Consider the following 27,108-nt stretch of genomic DNA (forward strand, 5'->3'; position numbering starts at 1 on the left):
AGTTAACAAAAACGCAAAAGTGCTCCTTGGAGTGCTTTGAGCCATGCATCCCTGCTGTACCCAGAATCTGAGGACTTAAGATGCTCCCAGGATTATCCATAATGAACTACTTGGGCTGAGCTATTCCTGTTTGTTTCTTGCAGTGCAAAAGCAGTCGCGAGGTGAAAAAGGAGAGAGATGCATCGACACTTTGGAGGTGGCATGTGCAATGCCCACATCCCGCAAGCCCCTGCAGAACATCGAAGAGATTGCAAAGCTGCTGTAAGTGTATATTCTGACTCGGATTTTAATGGAGAAGCTCCTAATTTAAACAAGAGGATACATGTATCAATATGGAAAGTACGGAAAAAGCAAACTTCATTCTTGTAATTAATAGAATTTTTAATGCACTTAAAGGGGAGGAAACCGGTGTGGAGGCAGGCAGTTTCTACTCTGCTCTACAGTGAAGGAATGAGCCAAAAAGATAGGCCCAGGCACCTTAGGCGGTGGATACATTTGTATAGGTGGCCCTCATCATCTGGGGCCCCCGGCACCCGCAGTTTCGTATATCTGCGGTTGGGTTGTGTACACCTGACTCTGTATCCGTGGGTCGGGAAAGGGTTAAAACCGGTGTATTCACAGTTCCTAGGAGTGTCAAATGAGCTCCAAGGTCATTTCCAGCCACCATTTTGCTTAGCAGAGCCATGTGGCTTTCTTTAAAAAGAACCATCCTCCCATGATTTTCTGTGGGGAAAATGGTAGGTTTCTGGGTTTGGCAGGGCATTACTGGAGACGCACAGAGCACGGTATAGCTCTCTATTTCTATTATCTCTTCCTTTCTTAGCCAACCTTTTGCCTCTAGGAACCTGACCCCACCGATTCCCATTGCCTTGTTATCCGTGGTTTCAGCCCAGAATGGAACCACTGTGGATAACGTGGTCCACCAGCATAGTCAAAAGAAGCGTCATCTGTGGAAATGATTTCAGTTTTTATAGGGAGCAGATAGTGTTGCAGGCTTAATTTTGTTCCCTGGACAACTCTTAAGTAGCTTGATGGAAAATCTAAACCGCAAAAGCCATTTTCAGCATAAAGCTGCTACCAGGAGTGAGTCTAAAGTGGACCAGGTGGGAAACAGGTAGCGAAAATGTCATTAGGGGAGTGAGGATTTTGAAATAATTAATTCAAGCTATAGGGCCATAGTATGCTATGACTGCATTGTCTGATGCTTTGCTGTAAAATTCCAGTCTGCTGGATGGGAAAGCTGGAAATATTTGTGGGGTTGGAGTCATTGCCTGCTAATACTCCATTCTATGTGGTTGTTTTGTGTGAGTGTGTTGTGGGTGACATGAGGAAACCCAGGCCTGCTTTCTGAATTTTGGTCCAGAGATCACTGAGCTGCCTTGGGGGCCTGGCTACCTTCCCACCCCCTGGCCTGGACTTGAATTTGCTTACGGCGATGGCTTGTGGAAGAGTTCCTGTGTAGTCTCAGATTACAGCTGGGCATATCATCACACCATGCACGTTTTGGAAGGTTTACATTGGATAACATACCCATAGTCCAGTGCCATAGCAAAGCCCTCGTTGAATCTGATCACCCCAAGCAGACTCCAGTTAGCGAAACGAGAGTGACTGCAGTGGAAAGCAAATTCAAGAGGCTGCCCAGCAGGCAAGATGAACAGGGGCAGTTAGGTGGCTGAGCCAATTTGCTGTTCACCTGTTGCCCAAAGAGTTAGACGGGTGGACGCTTTCCTTTTGGTCCTGGGTTTGCTTCGCAGAGGTTTCCAAGAAATTTAGCTTCAAGAAATGGAAGTACTTTTTCACCCAACGCATAATCAACTTGTGGAATTCTCTGTCACAAGATGTGGTGTTGGCTACTAGTTTGGATGGCTTTAAGAGGGGTTTGGATAACTTCATGGAGGAGAGGTCTATTAACAGCTACGAGTCAGAGGGCCATAGGCCACCTCCAGCCTCAGAGGCAGGATGCCTCCCAGTTGCAGGGGAGTAACATCAGGAAAGAGGGCATGCCCTCAACACCTACTTGTTGGCTTCCAGTGGCATTCCAGTGGAGTACCCAGAATGTTGGGGGCAATATGCTAAATCATTGTAAACCCCTTAGAGAGCTCCGGCTATAAAGCGGTATATAAATGTAAGTGCTAGTGCTATTGCTATCTGGCGGGCCACTGTGTGAAACAGGATGCTGGACTAGATGGGCCTTCGGCTGGATCCAGTAGGGCTGTTCTTATGTTCTTATGTTGGGGCCTATATCCCATTCTCTGGATCTGTGCCGTCTTTCCCTGCTTCAGAATCAACATCATTCCCCTACCACTTCCTTCTAGGAGCCTTACCTTCACTAGATCTCTTACACAGGGGTGGAGAGCCACTCTTGTGGTAGCGAGCATGAACTCTCCCCTTTGCTAAGCAGGATTTGCCTTGGTTTACACTTAGATGGGTGACCACATGAAAGCACTGTCTGCTGTGAGATATTCCCCTTGGGGGAAGGGCCCCTAATTCAGTGGTAGCACATCTGCCTGGCATGCAGAAGGTCCCAGGTCCAACCCCTTGCAGCATCTTCAGGTAGGGCTGCAGAATACTCTTCCCTGAAACCTTGGAGTGCTTCTGCCAGTCAGTGTGGACAGAACTGAGCTAAATGGACCAATGGTCTGACTCAGCATAAGGCAGCTTCCTAGGTTCCTATCTTTGTCAGGAACTGGACAGGTATGGCCATGAGCAGTCATGCCTGAATCCAACAAAAGAATCACACACTTAAGTGCTGCAAACAGAAAGTACTGTTCTGTAGACCAGACAATGGCAGAAGACCAGATTCCAATTATTTATAACAGGCCTGGCCAATCCTAAGGCTTCGCATTTCCTGCCATTTGCAGTGCCTGCAGCTGCACACCCGTTTTCCTTCTGAACAGGGCTCTGAGGTCTGAGCACACACAGTAGATCTGGTAAAGTTCCTGACATCCCAATCAAGTGTGGTGTAGTGATTAGAATGCTGGACTAGGGCTTGGAGATCAAGGTTCAAATCTCCAGTTGGCCATGATACTCGCTGGGCAACCTTGGGCCAGTTACTCTTTCAGCCTAACTTACCTCAGAGAATTGTGAGGATAAAATGTGGTGGTGGTGGTGGTGGTGCGGGTGCGAGTGTGTGTGTGGGAAATAAATCTATACCCAAGGGGGAGAGATTCCTGAAGGTGCTGATAAATTATTAATCAATAGTTTGTCCACTATTGCCTGATACGTTTCGAGCATGACATGCACTTCTTTAGAGGCAACTTAAGTAATTAACATTAATCAAAGTATCTTCTGCTTGCTTTTTCGGCAACTACATGATTTAAAATCTTCTACAGCCTGAAATTCCAACCAGCTCTCAATAAAAAGCACTTATCACTGTAAAATACTGCAGCTAAAGCACCTAAAATTTACCATAAGAGTGTCTTTTTTTTTTTAGTGTGGCGTGTCTTATAAAAATTGTTGCTGACAGATTTCAACTAAAACCTCAGCTAAACAAAAACCTTCTGCAGGGAGGTAGCCCCGCCCTGAATCATGGTATATAGTCGTGAGGTGCAATTCGATTTGTGCTGAATCAGGGCAATTTGTGTGATTCTAACACAAATTTAATCACCCTTAAAATAAAGGGGCTGATTTGCATTAGAATTGAATTAGCCCCGATTTGATGTGAATTGATTTGTGTGATTCAAGAAGCCATTTGGGCATGCTTTCTCCCCTTGCTGGTTGGTTTTCTGGCACTGGCTTCTGATTGGCTTGTTGTCATTCAAATCAAGTGTTGTCATGGGCAACTGTGCCTCCATTGGAGCGGGGGGGGGGACAACAAAGGAGGGAATTTTGAAATGTTTCCAAGTGGCCTAGGAGGCATAGAGATTTTTAATTTTTAAAAACCTAAACCCCCATAAGATCCTATGGGGTTTGGGGAGAAAATTTAAAAATCACCTGCTTGCCCATTTATTTTCTTTCACCCATCATGCCCTACCACCCAACCCACTCTGGTGTCCCTAGGACCTACCCATGGGGAACAATGGGGTGGTTCATGTTCCCCATTGTTCCCTATGTGCGAATTGCAATTTATTTGTGAATTTTCAAATTGATTCATTGAACCAGCAAGCAGTGGCCACCAGCTTTGACAAATAGATTTGCATTTCTGTGATTCGATTCAGGGTCGAATTGAATCACAAAAAATGATTTCTGCACCTTTAGTAAGTTGACCACCTAGTGAGGAGTGTTTTGCACCACCTTGAGGAAGGCAGAGCAAGAAACAGACAGCTCTGATCCGTGTGGTGTGATTCCCTGGGAAGTCTCTTGTGCAGGTCCCATTGTGCAGCTTCCATTAATTTCAGTGACTTTTGTACAGATATTCCTGGTGTCCCATGTTGATTAGTTGTATGCATGTGGCCCTTTAGATTTTCCACTTGCACCGGTCCTGTGTTTGCAGAATGTCTGCAGAGTTAGACCATGTATGGATCCTGCAGAGCTACAGAAAGCTGGGAGGACGGGCTTCATGGTGTTTTCGTTCTATTTTGGTCTTAGTCTTTGCAACTTCTATTTTTGTATTTGCAACAGCTCTGTGGGGTGGGTAACTGACTGTATACCTAATTTTCACATGTGGAAGGATTGTTTACTCAAGCCCACCCAAGAAGATGGTAGCTGAGCAGGGCCCTGAAGCCAGGTTCTCATACTCTCTGAGGCTCTTCTCACCAGGCTAAGGGAGCTCAGCAGGGTTGGGGAGCTCAGCCCAGTTCCCACGGTGAGTGGGAATTGCCGGGAGCCAGATGGCTCCTGGTGCCAGCGCAGTGGCAAACCCTCTTGGGTAGCCCACTACTTAACCCAGGTTTGGGGCGCAGGAGCACCTGAAAAGCAGGTTAACTGCTTGTGTGTTGCTGCAGAGTGGCTCACGAGTAGAGTGACTCATGAGTAGTATGAGTAGAGTGACTCACGAGGAGTACCCTGACCGGGAGGCTACAACAAGCCTGCTGGCATTGGAGGGCTCCCCAGAATGCCCATTCAGGCAAACCCCATTCAGGCTCTCCACACTTTTCTAGACCCATGAGCTCTGTTCTAGCATTCTGAATATGGGCACAGCCTGGGAAGAAGAACCAGTCTCATGGTAGTGAGCATGAATAGTCCTTTGCTAAGCAGGGTTTGCCTTGCCTTGCATTTGGATGGGTTGCCACATGCGAGTACTGTCTGCTGTAAGATAGTGGGACGGGGCCGTAGGTCAGTGGTAGAGCATCTCCTTTGCATGCAGAAGGTCCTAGGTTCAATCCCTGGCATCTCCAGGTAGGGCAGGGGAAGACTCCTGCCTGGAACCTTGGAGAGCCGCTGTCAGTCAGTGTAGATCAGGGATTCTCAACGTTGGGTCCCTAGATGTTATTGGACTTCAACTCCCATAATCCCCAACCAAAGGCCACTTCAGTAACATCTGGGGACCCAACATTGAGAATCCTTGGTGTAGATAATACCAAGCTAGATGGACTAAAGGTTTGACTCGGTATAAGGTAGCTCCCTATATTCCTGTGTACCCTGTAACAGGAGCACACGGGCAAATCCCATCCTCCACTCTGACATGCTCCTTAGAACACTTCCTGGGTGTCTCCATGTCCGGTGAATCTCTGCAGAAGCAAGCATGAACACAGGGAGAGTTTCCCCCTGCATTCTATATCCTGGTCCATTTGGGTTTCTTGGGCCGCCTAGCTGTGTATCCCCCTTCCTTCACGAGCCACATTTCTGATAATACTCTCTGTTGGCAAAGCAGCAGAACTGTAATAGAGAGAGATTGCTTGGTATTACCCACCCAGCTGGGAAACATGCCCCTCTGCTGTGGCTGCAGCCCTGGGATGACCCTTTCTTGGCGAGCTGACAGGTGAGGGATGTGCTTCACTCATTCGGTATCTGCTTTGTGTGTAATGAAACATTTCTCCCTGTCTTGGGCACTCACTTTCTGGCCACCATATGGCCAAAGATTCCAATATGCTTTTGTGCTTTGGTCATGCGGCTGTCAACACAGATGGCAGGTGATAAAGCTACCCATAGAACTGTTAAAGTTGAGTAGCTGCCATTAACTTGTTTCCAGGATTGTTGAATTCAAGGGCATGTCCAGATTTTGCAGGTAGTTGGAGGCAGGGGGAGAAACAGGACGGCAGCTTCTAATTCTTTCTGGCACTGCTGTTTGCCAGTTAATATGGGTGGCGCAGGATGTCTGGGTGGGGACCATGCCAGGTAGCCATCCTGGGGCTCAAACTGGCAGCCAAGTGGAGACCGTTGCGTTTGCAATCTCCTGATGTTGCAATTGTGCCATTCCCCTCGAGCTCAAAGGTCCCTGCTATTCATTTGAGATGGTTTACCCCGAGGAACAAGTAGCTGTCAGCAGCATTGGGGTGGGAGTAGGCCTTGTGAAATATCATAACCATGCAAGCATTTTCCTAGCACATCGATGGAAGACAGTAGTTCGCTTGGTTCTACACCGACAAGTTTTGGGGACCATTGTAACATTCCAGGCATTTTGCTTACATAGAAACATAGGAATTTTCCTTATATTGAGTCAGACCATTGTGATGATGTTATCAACTCCGATTCAAGATGGTGGGTGCATAAACTTTGGAGGCACAAGTGGGCCAACTTGTGAACCGCCTAACTGATTTGAACCAAATTTGCTTCATCTGTAGGGACACATAGGGATGCCCCAGTAGTGTATTTTGTGATGATGTCATCCATCCCAATCCAAGATGGCAGACGTGTGAACTTTTGATATGCCAGTGCCCTAACTTGAGGACTGCCTATCTGATCTGAACCAAATTTGGTACAATTGTAGTGAGTGGCACCTCAATGGTGTAGTTTGTAATGATGCCATCCACCCCAATTCAAAATGGTGGATTGTCACAATGTAGCGCTCTGTGGGCGCCAGGAGTCGAAATCGACTTGATGGCACACTTTACCTTTACCTTTAGTGTTGCTTGAGCTAGGCTCAAGAACCCAGAACTATAGTAGGATAACTGTGCCCTAGTGCCAGCACCGAAGACTGCAAGTCTAAACCCCTGTCAGCAAAGTGGCACAGGGAGAAACACTGTTGGGCAAAGAGGCAAGATCCATTCGTTTTATCGTAATGGAGCTATAGCATCGCATACAGAGAAACTTCAAATAATAATGCCCAAACCCACAGGAGAGCAAAAGTGTAGCCAGCAGAGACTAAGGATCTATGTATGCATTGTGCCCAATACCAGGCCTACTCAACTTATCCCCCCCAGCTGTTTTTGGACTACAATTCCCATGATCCCTAGCTACAGTGGCCAATAGCCAGGGATTATGGGAATTGTAGGCCAACATCTGCAGGAAGGCCAAAGTTGAGCAGCCCTACCAATACTTGTCATAATAGTTCTCCAATCCAATAACCACCTTGCTTACTATTGCCCACAATGATGGGCTTGTTCCTCATCATATTTCCCTATTCCAAAGCTGACTAGCTTGTTTCTATGCTGGACTTGTACTCGTCATTGTTTTCTACTGCTACCGATTGGTTTACTGTTTCACACTGATGCTGGGCTTGTTCCTCCATAATAGCTCCCCTCTCCAGTTTCAGCTGAGCTAGCTCTTTGCACAACGCTGGGCTTATTGTTCAGTATAGTTCCCCACTGCAACACTGTCTGGCTTATTGTGCTTGTGCTGGACTAGTACTCATCACAGTTTACCCGTCAAATACTGACTGGCTTAGTATGGCACAATGAGTGTTCATCATTGTTGACTACTCTAGTACCGACTGGCTTACTATTGCACACAATACTGGGTTCATACTTCTCATAGTTTCCCTCTCAATTGTCAACCAACTTACTATTACACGGGCTTCTGTGCAATTCGCTTAAATGTGAAATATGCAGTGCAACAAGTTGCTGGGGCTTATTCACTCCTCCCCGCCCCCAAGAATCTGCTCTAGCTGTCTGGAAACCTGTTACAATGGCCAACATGATGCACAGCACAGTTCCAATGTCTCAGTTGGAACTTGTGACTGCACTGCTGTAGGTCTGGAAGCGGTGGTGCTATGTACAGAGCCAGTGGCGGTGCCACCAGCCTTACCACCATTTCCCCCCATTTGCAACCATGGGAATAAATATGGTAACGGTGGAAGCTCTACTCCCAGGTCTCCACAGCGCTGGCGCTGCCTCTGATCTGCTGGAGTGGCAGCACAAGTTCTAACAGAGATGTTAGAACGGTGCTTTATGTCAGTGAATATTTCCGTAGCCGGGGTGTTTATAAGCATATGGGATTAAGGTTCCCAAACAGATAAAGGTTATTTACGTGCTCAGTAGCATGTGGTGGGAAAGTTCAGCTTTCCCGCAGAGGTGGGTTCCCCAGCATGTGCCTGCCTATTCCAAGGTGATTTCAAGATCTGGATTGTAAATAACGGAGAGATGGATAATGCCAAAGGGGCGGGGGAGTCAATGCACTTTAACTGTGCAAGAATACTAGAGACAGAGAGAGAGTAAGCTCATTGACAGAGGCAGCAAAGGATGAAATTAATTACCACTCTAAAATCGATGAGGTCTTGAACTGCAGTTTTTTTGGTTTTTGAAAAGAGACTCCATCAAGGAAAATGAAAGGAGGAAAGGGAAGGCGAAGTAGCACAGATGGGCGCTTGTGTGGTATGCCATGGCATCAGCCCGCATATGTAATGTTGCTACCTTGCAATGCTGCAGTGATTCTTGTCCCCTTAAACCTGCTGCCTTTCTTCTTATTTTTATGCTAGTTGCTGATGACTGGGCCTGGATGCGGAGAGCCTCTTTGCATAATCATAGTGCAGTCAAATGCTTTAGAAACAGCATCCATAACATAAATGGCAAGAGAAAGACTCTGAACACTGTGACCTACATCTTAAGTAGGCAAATGAGGAGTAAGTGAGTTTCTAGGTATTAATTAGAAAAGCCACGGAGAACCGCGCTGGTTGCAAACCAGTGGAGAGCGGCAAACATGTGGTATCATCTTTTGAAAAGAGAGAGCAAGAGATCCTGGCAGTGTTTATCCAATAGGGCCTCCGTGGTGGAAAACATTAAGAGAAGTTTCCTAGGGGACAAAGGAAACATTAGCGACAGGAAGCCCACAGTGCTGGAAGGAGCAATTTGCACCACGCAAACCTGATTGATTTTCTGATGGAATTGCAAAATTAGTGGTTGAAGGGAGTGCGGTGGCTGTAATACCTTCAGACTTCAGCAAAGCGTTTTGATGGCATCTCGTGAAACCTCGCCGAGGTAATTCAGGCTGGCTTGGAAGCGAGCCTCGTTGCACGGACTAAGGAGTGTGTGAAGGACAAGCAGAAAGGGTAATGATGTTCCGTAATGCATTGAGTGCCAGGGAGGTGTCGTCTAATGGGGCACTGCTGTGGCGGCTGATGTTATGTCTGCTCCTATTTAACATCTGCATTTATATGATCTCGGCGCGAGAAGACTTGGCATGCTAATCATATTCACAGCTGATATTAAATGGCAAGGTGTTGTGAACATCAGAGAGGCCAGAGAGATAATTCAAAGGGACACAGAGAGGTTAGAAATGTGATTGGGAAATATATAATGTCATCATACTCGGCTTGAAAATGATCAGCTAGGAAGAGCAGAGGCGAACTGCAGGGTTTTTGTGCGTATGGAGAACACATATGGGGCAGGAGGAATTGAGCCGTTTGGGGGCAGCTGTTCCCCACTGGGCTCTGCTGAGATCAACAAGCTAGGGCAAGCGTCCCCAACCTGTGGCACTCCAGATGTTGCTGAACTACAACCCCCATCACCCACAGGCACAATAAATTGTACCTGTGGGTGATGGGAGTTGTAGTTCAGCAACATCTGGAGTGCCACAGGTTGGGAACCCCTGAGCAAGTCCACTGATCTGCACTGGGTTTTTTTTTGCAAGCGTGGGCCAATTTGGCATTAAAAGCCTTCAGTATGAAAGCCATTTCCCAGCACACTGACCTCCCCACAGTGCTGTGCTTTCCCCAGCACAGGGGATGGGGTCTTTAAGGGGGAACAGAGCCCTGTGCAGTCCCTGCACTACCATGGGAGGCACACATGGCGCTCAGGGGAGTGTAGTCCTTCTCAATGTTTCTCCATAGGGCTCTATGGGGAAGGTGCTGGGAAGGGCTACATTAGTGCTCTGTGCGCGCCTTCCGAGATGGTGCTGGGGGCTCACCAGGGATCCATTCCCCATTCCCCGGGGGGGGGGGGGCAAACTGCAAGACTGCATTGCATCACTTCCATGTGGTCCAGGTGGTAGTAAGCATTACTTGTCCCCTTAGCTAAGCAGGGTCTGCCCTGGTTCCATATGAATGGGAGGCTTGATGTGTGAGCACTGGAAGATATTCCCCTCAGGGGATGGAGCCACTCTAGGAAGAGCATCTAGGTTCCATGTTCCCTCCCTGGCAGCATCTCCAAGACAAGGCTGAGAGAGCTTCCTGCCTGCAATCGTGGAGAAGCTGCTGCCAGTCTGGGTAGACAATACTGAGCTAGATGGACCAGAAGACCAGCTATCCTCTCCTTCCCAGAGTGATCCCATACCCTAAAGGGAATATCTTCCAGTGCTCACACATGTAGTCTCCCATTCAAATGCAAACCTTTGCTTAGCAAAGGGGACAACTCATGCTCACTACCACAAGACCAGCTCTCCTTCCAAGGGCCACCAGGCTAGCATACAAACTGCAACAGCCTGAGGTGTCTGGTTTTTTTTCACTGTTAGTTTGCTTAGTACCACAATGACCGCTAGCAATAATGAAGGCCAAGTTGCTAGTAAATCCAAAACCAAAGGAGCACATGGTTAAAATTAGATACTTTGCAAGGGTCATGAGGGACAGTTTCATGCAGAATGGATGTTCTATGTAACATCCCAGGGAAGTTGCTAACATTGAATGAGATTTGAGAGCTGGTAGTGATTGTCACAGACAGCCATTTGTGACATCACTGTGGGGCAATTTGTCACTTGCTTTAGCACAGGGTCAATGGGTTTGCAGGGGGAAAGCCAGTGTAGATAGGAATGGATAAACACAGTATTACTTGGCTAACAGCAGCTGCAGATGTTATTGTCAGGGGCTGAGCCAGGAAATGTCACATTTCTGGAAGCTTCCTAGGGCTGTGGATAGTAAGGCTTCAGAACTCACTTCACGCTTAGAGAGGTGCGGGAGTGTGCAACATTGGCTCCAATGATTGGCCAGGCATGGGATGAAAAGGCAAGAGCCTGACATTCTGTCTGTTTCCGCTCAACAGAGCAGTTGCAGCAGTGGACAGCTCGGACTCTTGTGGGGGTGGGGGGGAGAACCCTGTTCCAGATCTAGATTTGGCTCCGGTTGGTGGTGGTCCCGGTGCAGGTGCTGCCAGCAACCTGCACAAGGATCTTGTTCAGCCAAGTTGCAAAGGTCAAATTCATACCTGCAGCCTGTGTGAACTGGCTATGCATGATCCTGTTTTTATATTACACGCCTGCTTGTTTTTAAGATCGAAAGGCGTCAGTTTCGACAGGCAGCTGGTATATGATTGCAGTAGAATTCTTAGAAAGAAGGTCTGGCCTAGCTAGGAATTGTGAGAGTCGCCCCTCTATAGTTACCTTCGTCCCACGCCTCCATCTCCCCAAATACTCTCACTCAGTCTGTACACACAGCAGGCTCTTTTGCTACCTTCATTTCATCAGTGCAGCCGGCAACCCTGCCAGGGACTCATCATTGCTGCTCATTAGTGAGGCCGGATTCTTTAACTTGATCTGTCAGTTCATTGACAAATTTGGAGTCTCTTATTAGGATCTTATTGAGCATGCACAGACGGGACGTTTTATTGCTCGAGGCAGAAGCTTGTGCCTAGTGTTGCGAGGAATCGGAAGGAAAGGCAGAGGAGCTTTTAACGATGAAGGAGAAAATATTCATTAGCGTGAAGGCCCTGCTATCTGGAGGACAGAATCCAAAAGAGACGGAGAACTTCAGGGCATCAGACGTGGCACAGAGCAATGGTAGATCAGTCATCCCAATAAACATGGTGTAGACTAGAGACCTAGCCAGACAGGGTGTCCTGTGGTTGTGGGGAGAGCACCACTTGTTGGAGAAAATGCCTGCCCCTTCCTGCTCTCTGACCAAGCCTCCTTTTAAATTCCTCGTGGACTAACTCTTACAATTTCTTCCTTCTTGTGGCAGAAGAGCAACAGCCATATTCTGCGATGTAGGGACATTTGAAACGATGTTAGCATTCTCTACCATGAGAGATAGGCTTCCATGCTGCTAACCGGCATAAGGGTAAGGAAAACATACTGAGCCTTTTCTCACTAGCAGTGAGAAATTGGGAGTCTCTTATTAGGATCTTCTTGAGCATGCACAGACTGGATGTTTTATTGCTCGAGGCAGAAGCTTGTGCACTAGCAGTGAGAAAAGGCTGCAGGGTTTGTAGGGAGGAAGCCCTGAAGAGCTTACCTCCCCACAGACGATCCGTTTGCTCCCCTTGGGCGGGCGAATCACCTGCCCCACGAGTCCACCAGCTGTGGCTGACACCCAGGCAGAAAAACAGGGTTAGGAGGCTTCGTAAGCGGGTTTGCCTTAGCCCAGTTTTGCACATGTGTGCGAATAGCCTCACTGTATATTACATAGTGCAAAGAAAGTGTGTACACGTGCATGTGCGCTGTATATTGAAGGGGGAGGGTTGCAACTAAAGGAAGACTCACTAGTGCAAAGGGTGCTTAAATCTTTCCCTGCAAATATTTTCCTGGTACCTATGGCACAGCGGGAAATGACTTGACTAGCAAGCCAGAGGTTGCCGGTTTGAATATCTGCTGGTGTGTTTCCCAGACTGTGGGAAAGACCGATATCGGGTAGCAGCAATATAGGAAGATGCTGAAAGGCATCATCTCATACAGCGCAAGAGGAGGCAATGGGAAACCCCTCCTGTATTCTACCAAAGACAACCACAGGGCTCTGTGGTCACCAGGAGTCAACACCAACTCGATAGCACACTTTACATTTACCTATGAGCCATCCAAGCAGAAACAGGGACAAACACACACAAGGAAAGAGGGGAAAGGGGACTCCCCACCCCTACCCCACTGAATGTGTTGAATTCAACTGAGCCCAAAGCCCTGTTTGGGTCTATAAAAAGTGGGGTGCTGAAATTCTGTTTAGGAAAGCTGGTCTTGTGGTAGCAAGCATGACTTGTCCCTTTTGATAAGGAGGGTCTGTTGTGGTTGCATATGAATGGGAGACTTGATGTGTGACCACTGTAAGATATTACCCTTAGGGGATGGGGCCACTCTGGGAAGAGCATTTGCCTGCTTACCTGCAGAAGGTTCCAATTTCCCTCCCTGGCTTCTCCAAGATTGGGCTGAGAGAGATTCCTGCCTGCAACTTTGGAGAAGCCGCTGCCAGTCTGGATAGACAATACTGAGCTAGATGGACCAATGGTCTGACTCAGTGTAAGGCAGCAAAACTCTGTTCCATCCCCAAGAGCATGCTCTGAAGCCTCACCCTGCCCCCCACATCCACAGTTAAAGCATTTGTCCATAGAAGTGAACACTGTACTCATGAACAGATTCTTCCTGTGATGCCAAATGCTAGGGTGTCCCTGCGTTCTGATTTCAGGAAGAATCTAGCCTCATTCAGGCAATGTAAAAAGTCACATACAATATCCCCAAGAGTTCATTCAGAAGCCCTGTCCACATGGTGATGTGCTCAGAAGTCTCACCCCTGCTGTGCAGAAGGATATTGTACTCATGGACAGAATCTTCCCATGATCGGGAATGCGGTGGCACCCAGAAACACGAATGCAGCATTTGTCTCTGTAGCAGACAAATGCGGTAGCCATGGACAACAGGGACCAAGGCTTCTGAGCGCATCAGTGTGGGACAGGGCTCCAGAGCATGCTCTTGGGGGTTATGCAACAGTACCATATCCCTAGTTTCTACAGAGCCAGAATAGGGCTCAAGAAAAGAGACAACTGGCATCAACAGTAAAGTTGTGCCATTGAGTTGGTGTCTACTCCTGGCGACCACAGAGCCATGTGGTTTTCTTTGGTAGAATACAGGAGGGGCTGACTATTGCCATCTCCTGTGCATAGGAACATGAGAAGCTGCCATATACTGAATCGGACCATAGGTCCGTCTAGCTCAGTATTGTCTATACAGACTGGCACTAGTTTCTCCAAGGTTGCAGGCAGGAATCTCTCTCAGCCCTATCTTGGAGATGCCGCCAGGGAGGGAACTTGGAACCTTCTGCTCTTCCCAGAGAGACTCCATCCCCTAAGCACTCTTACAGTGCTCACACATCAAGTCTCTCTTTCATATGCAACCAGGGTGGACCCTGCTTAGCTAAGGGGACAAGTCATGCTTGCTACCAGAAGACCAGCACAGTATGAGACGATGCCTTTTACAGACTCTACATGTCTACAGTGGTACCGTTTCTCTTTCACACGTTTTGATTCTTGCCCCCCCCCCCCGGCTCCATGCCGAAATAACCTGGGTGTTTCATACCTACACGCTTTGATTTGAGTTTTCCCTTTGGGAGTGGAGCAAAAAATAAAGAACGCTGCTATCCATCTTTTGAAATGAAATACAACAAAACGGCAAATTCAGAAGAGAGGACGATGCCGGCAGAATAACAAGCAGCATGAGGCCCCTGTCGCTCACTCTGCTTTCAAACCGATTTCAAGGCCTCCGCTCCGTACACATGTACCACCTAAAATCGATTCTTCCCACCCTGCAAAGCGTCCCCCCTCGAACGGGGGCTTCCACTGATCGTTCACAGAGCACCCTGCCCAGGCAAAGCGAATGGAGGCCGACTCCAAAGGGTGGCTGAGAATCTGAAGGGGTGGGGTGAGATGGCAACACCGAACATGCTTAAAATCTGTCTGCTTCCTCCCTCCCCCCCTCCCCGCCACCGCTCGCTTTTGCTTCTGTTCTCTGCTTTTATGCCTGAATGGGTTTATTTTTACGGTTCAGCATCCTTTCCATTTGTTTTGCTTCTATTAGTCATTTATAACGTGACACTGGCAGGCGGAAAGCAAAGCTGGCATTGGGATGCAGAGCACAGCACTGACGGGGAGATGCTGAAGCTCTCCTCTGCAGCTTCATGTATTAGCAACGGGGAACCGATCAGGGAAATCCTCAGAGGCTCAGTTTTTCCCAACACAACTTCATAAACACTGCCCACCACCCCTGCTTTTATGTCTACATTTGGTATCCATTGCTCAATGGAAGAATTCACAGGAGCTTCTCTAGAGGGATCCTGGGATATTTCTGAGAGACGCACCAGAGGGATCTTGCAGTGAGGTTTCCAGGGGTCAGGTGCTGGCCCCTTACCTTGCACCACCTGTGCTCTATTTCTACAGCCAGCTTGGCCAGCGGAGTGCAATGTTTCAAGGACATCATCTAGGCTGCAGGGATGTGCGAACCAGCTTGGCATCAAACTTGGCCGGCTCGGGGGCTTGCCCCTGGCTCACCCTCGAGACGAACCAGACGCGGTTCAACTCGAAATTGAGATGGACCCCCCTGGCTGTTCTCGGGGTTCTAAGGGAGGGGGAAATTCCCTGGTCATGCAGATGGCCAGTGCGCATACGTGGCGGCCTCCAAAATGGCCAACGCCAGTGCAAAGAGGCCTAGAGCAGGCTGGAAACAGCTGGAAAACTGCCCAAACTGGGCCAATTTGAGACTGAGGGAGGGTGAAACACCAGAGATCCTACCGTAGTTGCCGCAGTGTCCCTCAGAGGTGGTGAGTTCTTAAAAATAAATGAATTCCCCTGTTAGAACCTCTGGACTGGCTCAAATTAAATAAAAATAAATTCAATTTTTCGAGCCAGTTGGCGCAGGGGGTGGGGGGAGAGACGGGCAAAACCAAACATGCCCAGTTCTGTTCGAGTCTGGTTCCCAATCAGGCATACCTGTTTCATGCACACCCCTACGAGGCTGCAGTACCAGCCTACTTGAGTCCTTGGCTCCCAAGGGCCAATCCCTCCCACCAGCCCCTGAACACCCCTAGCCTGCTCGTCACCAAGCAGCCTGCCTCCCGTGTGGTGACAGTGCATAACCACTTAGCCCTTATCTTGGACTCTCTTCTGCCCCTGGTTCTCGTTCTCTTGACCAGTGTTCCCTGTAAGTGGGGATCCCAAATGTTTTTGACTACAGCTCCCAGAATCCCTAACTGCAGAACCTTTGGTCTGATCCGGCAGGGCTGCTCTCATGACGACAGCTTTGGGTATGTGTATGGCATGCAGACCGATAAAAGTAATGGTTTTGTAAAGCTTTAGCAACCGAGAAGAGTTTCCTGCGGTAAACCAAGGCTAGGCAAATCCCAGGCTCCTAGGCCAGGATGTTCAGAGGCAGAGTTATTGTTTAATAATATATTTGTTTGTCCCAGGCGGCCTTGTTTCTGTTCTAAGTGTGTTGCTTGTAAAGGGTATAAGGAGAAGTCTGTTTATTCCTCCCTGCCCCACAACGTCCATCACAGGCGTGTAGGAAGCTACGCAGCTCTGTCTGGGAGAAGCTTCAGCCAGCATTGGGTTCCCAGCCTGGCTAGCAACACATCTGTCTGCTTTCCAGGCAGGGAAAGGCGCTCCCAGTCCTGTGCAAACCTGGTGCTGGCTGAAGTGAGTTGCAAATGGAGCTGTGTGGCTCTGTTTCCCCATATGGCCGCAGCCCTGTGTCTTACATCAGATGTAGGGGGCATAGCCAGTGCACCGGGGGCAGTTCTAGGGGAGTGGCGTCCTGGGTTCTTTGGACCCATCTGTGCAATCGTGGCTGCACCCCAGTCCATCACGAAGTATGGTCATTTTCTCAAGTGTCCATTGACTGGCTCCTAAATTTAAAGAAAATTTGCCAAGACCTGTTGTCAGCTAATCAAGGTAGAACCAGGCAAAGCAGACCATTGAAGGTAGCAGGTTTGGAGTACCGTAACAGGACAGAAATGTGTCCATTTAAATAAGAATCATAAAGAGGTACGTGAGAGGGATTCTATTGGTACTGTGTGGAATGCCATTTGGATTTGGGTTGTCTCTGAAAGTGCCTGAGATGTTTATAACTTCAGGTCACCATAAGGCCATTTGGTGAGATCTGATGGTTTGACAGTAATGAGGCTAGCAACCTTTACCTGTGAAAATCTGCATGCACAAACATCTATCCAGCAACTCAACATCACAGAGGCCTTTTCAGTCTGGCTTAGTTATTAATGGCTAATTAGATGATGATGATGATGATGATGATGATATTATTATTATTATTATTATTATTATGTTGTTGTTGTTGTTGTTGTTGTTGTTCAGCCTCCTTTATGTCTATTTGCAGCCACATCAATTTCCCCATCAAGGCTGGAAGCCTTTCTTTTCATCAGAGCCTGTGGGTTACTGCTGTGCTGCAATAATGAATGTCTCCCGGCTCTTTGTCTTCATTAGCAAAAAGTTGCACTCTGGGAGTTTTTCGTGGCAGCACAACTTAACAGCTCTGAGTGACGTGTGAGATTTTTGGAAGAACATCCTTTGCCTTCAGCAGGCTTTAGTGCACTGAACCGCGCACTTGCGCTCATTACTGTCAAAGGTTACGCAGAGTAACAGATTAAGGGGAGAGAGAATAAATCCTCACCATCAACTGCTTGATCGTTGGGTGTTCCTCGGTTTCTCTGCCTGAGGCAGACTCCTTGTGAACAATCTCGACGCGGATATCATTCTTGGCTGAAACCACACCTTTCAGATCTAGGCAAGAGAGGAAAAGCGCAGAGAGACATTAAAATGTTAGATGTTAAGGCTAATGCAACAGCATTCGTTGCTCCAGAGCCATGTCCTCATAAAGCAGTATAGGCTTTACCATAAACACGAACCATATATAGAGCAAGGGGCTGATATGATGCACAGGCAGGGGCGGCCCTTTTGTGAGGCGAGGTGAAATGGCTGCCTCAAGCAGCAGATGATTGGGGAGCCAGCAGGATGTTCCTTGCCATCAGAGCTGCTCTTTGGGGGCCAATCTGGCCCTTGCAAGCTTTGAAAGGAGCATCTCTCTTTGCATGCCTTGCAAAGCTTGTAAGAAGCACAAGGAGAGAAGAGAGGGCTGCTAGCAAGCCCCCACCCCTCCTCACCCACACTACTTTCAAAACTTGCAAAGGCAGCTTTGGAAAGAGGGCTGGTCCCCAGCAGGGCATGGGGCAAAGCAGCATTTGAGGACATTCTTCAGGCACCACAATACCTTGCGCTACCCCTGTGCACAGCCTTATGGCTCTAACACTGTGCCCCCAGGGAGCTGCAGACTTCAAAGGCAATCCCGATGCAGATCAGAAGCATGGTTAAGTTAGCAGGGTAGAACCCCTGCTAACTTGGCAAAGAGGCACCTTTTAACGTGGTGATTCTCTTTATTCAGCAGGTGGAGAGTAACTGGCCCTATCCACCCCCAGCACAGCATCCCTCCAGTGACTGTTGCTGGTGTCTGTCTTATGTTTCTGTTTAGATTGTGAGCCCTTTGGGGACAGGGCTCCATCTTATTTATTTATTATTTCTCTGTATAAAATCCCTTGAGCTATTTTTGGAAGGGCAGTATAGAAATTGAAATTGAAATAGTAGTAGTAGTAGTATAATTAATAATGGTTGTGGAAACGGCGTCTCAACCGTTTCATGGTTTTTGAGGAAACTCATGGAAATGCTGTTTCCACAACCTCTAATTCTGAACAGTGTTGGGGCTAACTTTTGGAGTCTGCAGGAGCCCCAAGTGCTTTCCCAGACAGCAGGCTTTACCGCGGGGTTTCTGTGAGGCTTTACTGCAAGTTCAAAGTGCGCACATTTTGTTCATGTGGGGCATTGGTATTGCCTGTTGGACCTCACCATTCCCTGCCTACACCAAGAATGTAACCTGGACACACGGTCAGCAAAGTTCACGAAGAAGAAGGATCAATGCAGACGCAAGAAACCACATTCCATCTCATATGGCCTGTACTGCACATCCTGCGGTACAGGGTATCATTGGGCTAGGCTGCTGACCTAGAAGCACGAAAGGCCCCCCTGGGCATATAGGCCTCTGGGTCACTCCGCTACTACCGAATCTCACTGAAAGACAGACTTCATCTAATTGATTATCTGCACAAAATAGTAGGTGTTTGGGCTATGCTCAGTACTGTGCAGTCAGCAGCAGATGCTGAACTTGAAGGGGATGGGCTTCTTTTCATGCAGCAGCAGAAAGAAAAGAAGAGCAGCAGGATTTAGCTGCTTGCTTCCCCGCACCCCCCAACCTCCAGTTTCCCAGGAGAAGTCCGTTGCTCTTTGAAGAGGTGGTTTTTGAAAAATTAAACCAAAGAAACCAAGCAGCAGGCTGGAGAGAAGAGGAAATGCTTCTTTCTCTCTGTTGAAGATAAAAGGCAGAGAAGAAGGTAAATCTAAACAGCTCCAGACTTTGAAGAACTAGATTGAGAAGTAGATCTAAAAATCATAACTGGCCCTTGATTTTCCCAGGGTCTCTAGAACTAAACTCTAGAGCTCAAATGCTCCAGGACCTTTCTATTTAAGGGTGTGTCTACATGATGGACTTAAACTGATGGATTTCCCTCTCCCTTGGGAATTCTGAAGACTAATTCAGGAGGGGTAGAACTTTCTATGAGGATTCTCTGCACCCTTGCCAAACTACAATTGCTGGATTATTTCAGGGGAAGCTTTAGCAGGGAATTGTGTTAAATCCACTCTAAGCTTGTAATGTAGACATACCAATAGCTATTCCAATCCAGATCCAAATTTTGTTGGCCTGGGTTGACGGCAGGCCAGTTTATTTCCATCCCGATGACAGTAGTCCCATGAATCAGCAGTCTGATCCATGGACTGGATCAGGACTGAGAGCTGATCGGATAGGAGAGCTGCTCTTGTGGTAGCAAGCATGAATTGTCCCCTTGGCTAAGCAGGGTCTGCCTTGGTTGCATTTGAATGGGAGACTAGAAGTGTGAGCTCTGTAAGATATTCCCCTCAGGGGATGGAGCCGCTCTGGGAAGAGCTGAAAGTTCCAAGTTCCCTCCCTGGCAGCATCTCCAAGATAGGGCTGTGAGAGACTCCTGCCTGCAACCTTGGAGAAGCCACTGCCAGTCTATGTATACCAGGGATTCTCAATGTTGGGTCCCCAGATGTTGTTGGACTTCAACTCCCATAATCTCCAACCAAAGGCCACTGTGGCTGGAGATTATGGGAGTTGAAGTCCAATAACAACTGGGGACCCAACTTTGAGAATCCTTGGTGTAGACAATGCTGAGCTAGATGGACCAGTGGTCTGACTCAGTGTAAGGCAGCTTCCTATGACTGAAGACCCTCCAGGGCTAACATTTCACTGTGAGGCAAGAGACTCCTGTGAGACCCAGTAAGAATAAGATAAAGCAGCACAACTTAGGAACATAGGAAGTTGCCATATTCCAAGTCAGACCATTGGTCCATCTGGGTCAGTATTGTCTACACAGTCTGGCAGCAGCTTCTCCAAGGTTGCAGGCAGGAATCTCTCTCAGCCCTATCTTGGAGATGCCAGGGAAGGAACCTGGAACCTCCTGCTCTTCCCAGAGTGGCTCCATCCCCTGAGGGGAATATCTTACAGTGCTGCTCACACATCAAATCTCCCATTCATATGCAACCAGGGTGGACCCTGCTTAGCTAAGGGGACAAGTCATGCTTGCTACCACAAGACCAGCTCTCCTGCTCTAACGTATTAGGGAATGCAAGTATTTGAGGAGGCGTTGCAGCTCGGTGACAGAGCATCTGCATCCTTGCATGCAGGAGGTCCCAGGTTCGCTCCCTGACAGCTCCAGGGATGGCTGGGAGAGACTCCTGCCTGAAACCTTGGAGAGCCGCTGCTAGTCAGAGCAGACAGTACTGAGCTAGATGGACCAAGGGTTTGACTTGGTATAAGGCAGCTGCATATATTCATTACCAAAAAAACTAAACAAAAAGACTCGCTTCACTTCAGAAGAAATGGCCAGCTCTGAAAATGGCTACCACGTAGTTGGAGGTGGCCCTCCTGCTGGGCAAGGCGAGGCCCTTGCTTTGGGCAGAAGATTAGAGTGCTGCAGTGTGGTAGACAGATCTGGCCCATGACCAAGGCCCAAGCGTCCAGGAAGTTCTCCTGTGCAAATTCATTGTAACAAATGGGAGTTCTGAAACTAGCTCGGGGGGGTGGGGGTGGATTTACCCATGGATTGGCCTGTTCTTCATGTTAATTAGCAGGAGGGGATGCAATTTGGGTTTTCTGCCTCAAGCAGCAAAATATCTCGAGCCAGCTCTGGAGGCTTTCAATCAGCTCACATAAAATGGCACGCACTGCTCCCTGGCTTCCGCACGCTGACAATCCCATTAAGCATTTTCAGGATTAGGCTTAATTTAGTCATTTATTTTGGCGTTCCTGATTTTCTGTTTGATTACAAAACCTGGGGAGGAAAAGAATCTGAGAAGCAAAGTCTTTAGCATCTTTCCCTTTCCCAGCCTGCAGAATGTGATGGGGGCGGGGGGCGGGGGAAGATTTAACTATGCAAGTGACTAGGCGAAAGGGGCAGTTTACAACCTAATCCGAGACACACTAGAAACGGGAGCTGTTTTTGAAATCCCTATAAATAATGCATGCTTTCAAGTGACAGGCAATGAATCATCTCTCTGGCTGGTTTTTGAAAGATGGAATGCTTTATGGGAGACACTAACTCAAGTGTTCATGTGTCTGCTGTTCAGTCTGTCATCCAAACAAGAGGATGCTTGTGGCTTCCAAGAGGCAGAGAGAGATTGGAGCGGTTGAGAGAAGGACATGAAGAGGGGCACGGGAGGCACTTGATGGCTCAGAAGGGGTCCACAGTCCTGCTTTGGCACACTGGTGCTGAAGCAAAAGGGTAGCACGGAGCACTTGCAAGAGAGAGACACAATACTGTGCCATGGGGGATATGCAACAGATTCCTTTGCATGGACTGTGCTGTCTCCCATTTGTGCTACCTGCACAGTGCTTCCCATAAGAAGCTGCCATCTACCGAGTCAGACCATTGCTCCATCTAGCTCAGTATTGTCTACACTGACTGGCAATGGATCTCCAAGGTTTTGGGCAGGAGTCTCTCCTAGCCCTACCAGGAGATGCTGCCAGGGATTGAACTTGGGACCTTCTGCCTGCAAAGCAGATGCTCTGCCACTGAGCTACGCACCCATCCCCAAAGAGACTGCCATGGTTGCCAGCTTGATTCTGGGTCAGGGCCAGTGTTCCCTCTAACAGGGATTCCCAGCTGTTGTTGACTATAACTCCTAGAATCCCCAGCTATAATGGCTTTTGGCTTGGGGATTCTGGGAGCTGTGGTCGACAACATCTGGGGATCCCTGTTAGAGGAAACACTGGTCAGGGCACTGAATGAGTGCAGGGCACTGAATGAGTGCAGCTAATGCTTAGAGGAGGGAAACCTTTTATGAAAATACCATTGATGAAAAGTAAAGTAAAGCTAAAGTGTGTTGTTGAGTCGGTGTCGACTCCAGGCAACCACAGAACCCTGTGGTTGCCTTTGGTAGAATTCAGGAGGGGTTTACCATCGCCATCTCCCGCACAGTATATGATGCCTTTCAGCACCTTCCTATTTTGCTGCTGCTCAAAATAGGTGTTTACCATAGTCTGGGAAACCTACAAGCGGTGATTCAAAGTGGCAACCTTTGGCTTGCTAGTCAAGTCATTTCCCCGCTGCGCCATTAGGAGACAGTCAACTGTAGACAACTGGCAAAGGGTGATATGCCGGCGGGAGAAGGACATGCCAGGTGAGGGGAAGGCGTGTTGGCTATATCAAAGCCATCATGCCCTCCAGCCCTTATCTCATCCAAAGAGACGCTAGTAACTCTTCCAGCAGCCCACCTTGCCTGAAGCTAGTGCTCCTAAATGCCAGGTCCATAAATGCAAAGATTAAAGCCATCCAGGAGGTTGTCCTGGATGAGCATGTGGACTTGGCGTGCATCAGGGAGACCTGGTTGGATGAGGGGGAAGATGTAAATCTCTCACAACTGTGCCCACCAGGTTTCTGGTTGCAGCATCAAGCAAGGTGGGGGTGGGTGGGCAGGGAGGTGGGGTTGCCCTGGTTCATTGGGAAGCCACCCCCCTCACCAGATACACTGTCCGCCATTCTGACCAGTTTGAGTGCCTGTATGCAGTGATGGGATCACAAGACAAAGTTGGGATTCTGTTGGTATACCACCCACCTCACGGTCTAACAGTCTCCCTGCTTGAGGTGGTCTCAGATGTGGTGTTGAGGACCCCACAGCTGTTAGTCTTGGGGGACTTTAATGTCCATGCTGAGGCCGCCTTGTCTGATACAGTTCGGGACTTCATGCCCTCCATGATGACCATGGGTTTGTCTCAACTGATTTCTGGTCCCACACATGTGGAAGGCCATACGCTTGACTGGGTCTTTGGGTCAATAGTGGACAGTGAGCTGCCCTGAGCAGTAGTGTACTGGAGGGGCGGGGTATAAATATTTTAAATAAATAAATAAGGCAAAACTCTCTTCCCCCCACTTGCTCTTGCAGACAGTATTTCAAAACTGGAGTTGCTGGGTCTTTGTGGAGTGCTTGCCTGCCCTTGTTAATTTGTTCCCACTTGAGGGACTCCTCTTCTCTTTTCTCTCCCTGGCATGTTCTCATCTGGGATGGGGCTTTGTAGGTAAGGGAGGAAAAAAGTGAGCAGGGCTGTTGCTTTCCCAACTTTCCTGGCAAAGTGGGGGATGTGGTTAGGCAATGTGAACCCCAAAGCTACCATCAATATAGCCGAGACTGCCAGTACCAGCATGGCAGCCATGGGGTGGGGACAGAATATCAACAAGAAGCAAAGACCCTGATTCTCCGGCACTAGTCAGGACCAGTCCTGAAGGATCAAGTGCCACAGAGAACAGTGAAATAAATAAATAATCATTTTGTGCACCTTCTCCAAAGTCTTGGAGACATTTCATAGTAGGGGATGAAGGATGTTACAAACCTGCTCTGAATAAATTTGCAAGGGGGGAAATTTTAGTGGAAGCCCCTGTGGTTGAGGTTTCTGGCATCGCCCAAGGTAATTTAGAGGACTGGTGTTAGGACAGTTGTTTGTTATGAATTGACTGAAATGGTCAAATCAAAACAAAGTTTTAGGTTGCAATCTATTGGCCATCTGCCATGACCATCCATGGAGAGGAGAGCACAGGAGAGGGGTTAACAGAGAGAAGGAAGGAGAGAGACGAGGAAGAAAGGTCGACAAATCTAGATAGCTAAAGAGTAAGGGTAAAAATGATGTGCAAGAAAAATTCATAACAAATCCTAAGTTGCAAGGGAGTTAGACATGGGTCCTAGCTCTGAAAATATTGAAGGCATTTTCTCCACCAATTTTGGTGGTACAGCTTTCTTGTGAATGCAGCTCCATGTTGTCAGATCGCATCTGTAGCAACATTCAAAACTAACCCTTTTCAAACTTGGCTGTGGTTAAATAAAAATAAATAAATAATAGGGTGGCATCTTCACAAGAAATCTTCATCATGGAAGACCAGAAGGAAAATTCAACTCATTATTATTATTATTATTATTATTATTATTAGATAAATGACTGTGTAGAAATGTCCAGCTTGAAGAAATGGTGAAAGGAATGTAGGGGTTTGTCCAGTTATGGAATGGAACTAGACCAACTTTGAATCGAGACCCCTTCATTGTCAGAAGGCAAGATGCATTAAGGTTACTAATACCTAGAGTGTGTTTGAATTAACATTTCTGCCTGCGGCACAAAGCCTTCTTAACTGATAACCTCATGCCATCAGCCAAATCAATATTTAATTTAGTGGCTTTCTTCTGCCTTTCTCTTGATAATGTATTCTTCTAAGACCACCGTTTGCCTATCCTCCAGGCGTTTGCTAGTAATAGGTTTATGAACACATCAGGATGGAATTTTCCAAGTTCCATGATGCAAGAAGAGCAGTCTCCCTTTCTAGGTTTTTCTTTTTTCTTTCTTTTTTGTTCTGTTATGGTTTATTGCTTCTTCCTGTTTTCTGTCCAAGAATAGGAATAATGTCCTCGGCGCCAAAGCCTGAGCATTTAATCACAATGAAAAGCCAATTATGGCTTCATAGAGTCCTCTCTTAGGGATGTTGCTTCTTAAATAACTTGTGGCTTGTAATGTCATCTAGGAAACAACAACAGATGCGTATTAAACCAGTTAAAATGTGTCCCCTGGGGAATCTCTCTGCTTACTGTATACATAATTTGGTTGTGATGCCTTTTGTTGCTTCTCATTAAAACAGTAGCAGGAATCACCTTCTGTGATATCTGCTCTGCAGCCCGTGACCTATCATTAGCTTAGTCAGCCTTAGCCAAGAAATGGGAGCCTTTGAGCCAGAAGCATTCAAGACAATCTTTGCTTCGAGATGGAGGATCTCCTGACTAATAATATTCTAGCTAGGTCACATAATCCAGTCCTTGGGGACAAGGTGGTTTCCAATGGTGCATCTCATAGTACAGTAGTTGGTCTGTGACTTGGAACAGTTCAAATAAGAATCCTACATTATTCCCCCTGGGAGACTAATTTACACATTCAATGTACTTAACTTTTAGAAACAACTCCTCATTTTATTTTATTTTATTAAAAGGTATTAATATTTCTTATACCTGTTGCAATTCAGGAGGACCTAGTTAATCGTGGATCTAGCACTTGCAGTTCCACATATTTGTGGTCAGGTAGTTAGCACCCGACCTCGGTATACGTGGTGGGGGGAGGAAAACAAGGGTTAAACCCATGTATGCTTGGGTCGGGTGGCTGGAAATGACCTCGGAGTTCATTTCCGTCTGCCATTTTGTTTTTGGGAGGCATTTTATGGTTCATTTACCAAAAAAGGGGGCAAAACAGTTATTTTTGGTCAATTTTTGGAATGGTGGACTACTTGGGAGCATGGTGGGACATTTAAGTGGTCATGGGGGGCAGCTATTTTCAGCTGTTTTCTGGTAAATTGGGGCATTCTGGGAACGTAACCCCCTGATTCCCATTGCCCTAATGTTCTATCATTCACGGTATGTACACACACACACACACACACACACACGGATTGGAACCCCTGTGAATAATGAGGTTCTCTTGTATTTACAACCACTCTGTAAGATGAGTAGTAGTATTATGATACTGCAGGTTCTAATATTTCTAGAACAGGGATTCCCAACCTTGAGTCTCCCCCAGATGTTCTTGGACCACAGGTGGCATCATCCCCAGCCAATGGTCATTGGGAACCCCCTGTTCTAGAAGATACAATCCCTAGAAGATTTAAAAATACCAACCATGATAGTGGCAGGGGTGGCCCAAAGCATCACAGCATCTGAGGGAAGGCACAGAATGTTGCCTTTTCCCATATCCTTGGTATAGGCCAGCCCTCTTTCAAAACTGTTTCTTGCAAGCTTTAGAAGTGCATGGGAAGCCAGCAGCCACCTCTTCTTTCCTTGTGCTTCTTGCAAATTTGCAAAGGAGTCTGAGGAGAGGTACTCCTGTCAAAGTTTGCAAAGGTCAGATCAATCCTGAAGAGCTGCTCAAATGGCATCTTGCCACCCTGCTGGCACCCCAAAAATCTGCCACCTGAGGCGACTGTCTCACCTTGCCTCATGGAAGAGCTGCCCCTGGGTGGTGGGGAGATTCATGCCATTCTCCTCTGCAATACACTACTGCAGAAGTAGTTAAACTACAAGTACATGGTTTTGACATTATAATTTGGTTAGTTCCCTCAAGCAGAAAGCAGAATCTCTAAATTATCATTAGCTCCAAAATAGCTTTCTCCAGGAAGTGAGAAACCTTGCCCATTTTAATTGAAACGTGTCTGATCCCTCTCGGCCTTCCCAGGTCTTGACAAGGTTTGTTAATTTAGTTAATGACAGCATCTCCCAAACTCTCACGAACCATTCATCTATTGCCATGACTTTTAGAGACTTTCCGTGACTTTGTTCATGCTATCTTAACTGTTGTCAGTAAGGGACTTCTCTTGATATCACACCTTAATATTCACAAGTTGTAGGTAGCCATGTTGGTCCATGATGAGTGCTCAAATTACGGGGGGGGGGGGACAAAGAGGGCCTGAGTCCCTTACCTTGTCTGAAACTTGCCCAGTGTAGATGCTTTTAGAAGGCTATCAGGGACTTGCTTTGGGCTAAAACTGGGGGTAGCCAAGGGTTGAAGGTAGGG

General features: G+C 47.6%; 1 protein-coding gene and 1 long non-coding RNA gene across 6 annotated transcripts in view; one reads left to right on the forward strand and one right to left on the reverse strand.

Moving 5' to 3' along the window:
• The window catches only part of LOC128333605 (uncharacterized), a 174,354-nt gene that overhangs the window by 25,242 nt on the left and 122,004 nt on the right, over window positions 1-27,108 (forward strand). For both annotated transcript variants that reach the window (XR_008310985.1, XR_008310984.1), the window contains exon 2: window positions 144-261. This is a non-coding gene — a long non-coding RNA (uncharacterized LOC128333605). The remainder of the gene's footprint in view (window positions 1-143; window positions 262-27,108) is intronic.
• KIRREL3 (kirre like nephrin family adhesion molecule 3) overlaps window positions 1-27,108 on the reverse strand; it is a 780,338-nt gene that overhangs the window by 14,629 nt on the left and 738,601 nt on the right. For all 4 annotated transcript variants that reach the window (XM_053269220.1, XM_053269217.1, XM_053269218.1 and 1 more), the window contains one exon: window positions 17,560-17,669. In XM_053269220.1, coding sequence (XP_053125195.1) covers window positions 17,560-17,669 — 110 coding nt within the window. The remainder of the gene's footprint in view (window positions 1-17,559; window positions 17,670-27,108) is intronic.

This window comes from Hemicordylus capensis, chromosome 8 (assembly GCF_027244095.1).
Source record: "Hemicordylus capensis ecotype Gifberg chromosome 8, rHemCap1.1.pri, whole genome shotgun sequence".
Classification (NCBI taxonomy): domain Eukaryota; kingdom Metazoa; phylum Chordata; class Lepidosauria; order Squamata; family Cordylidae; genus Hemicordylus; species Hemicordylus capensis.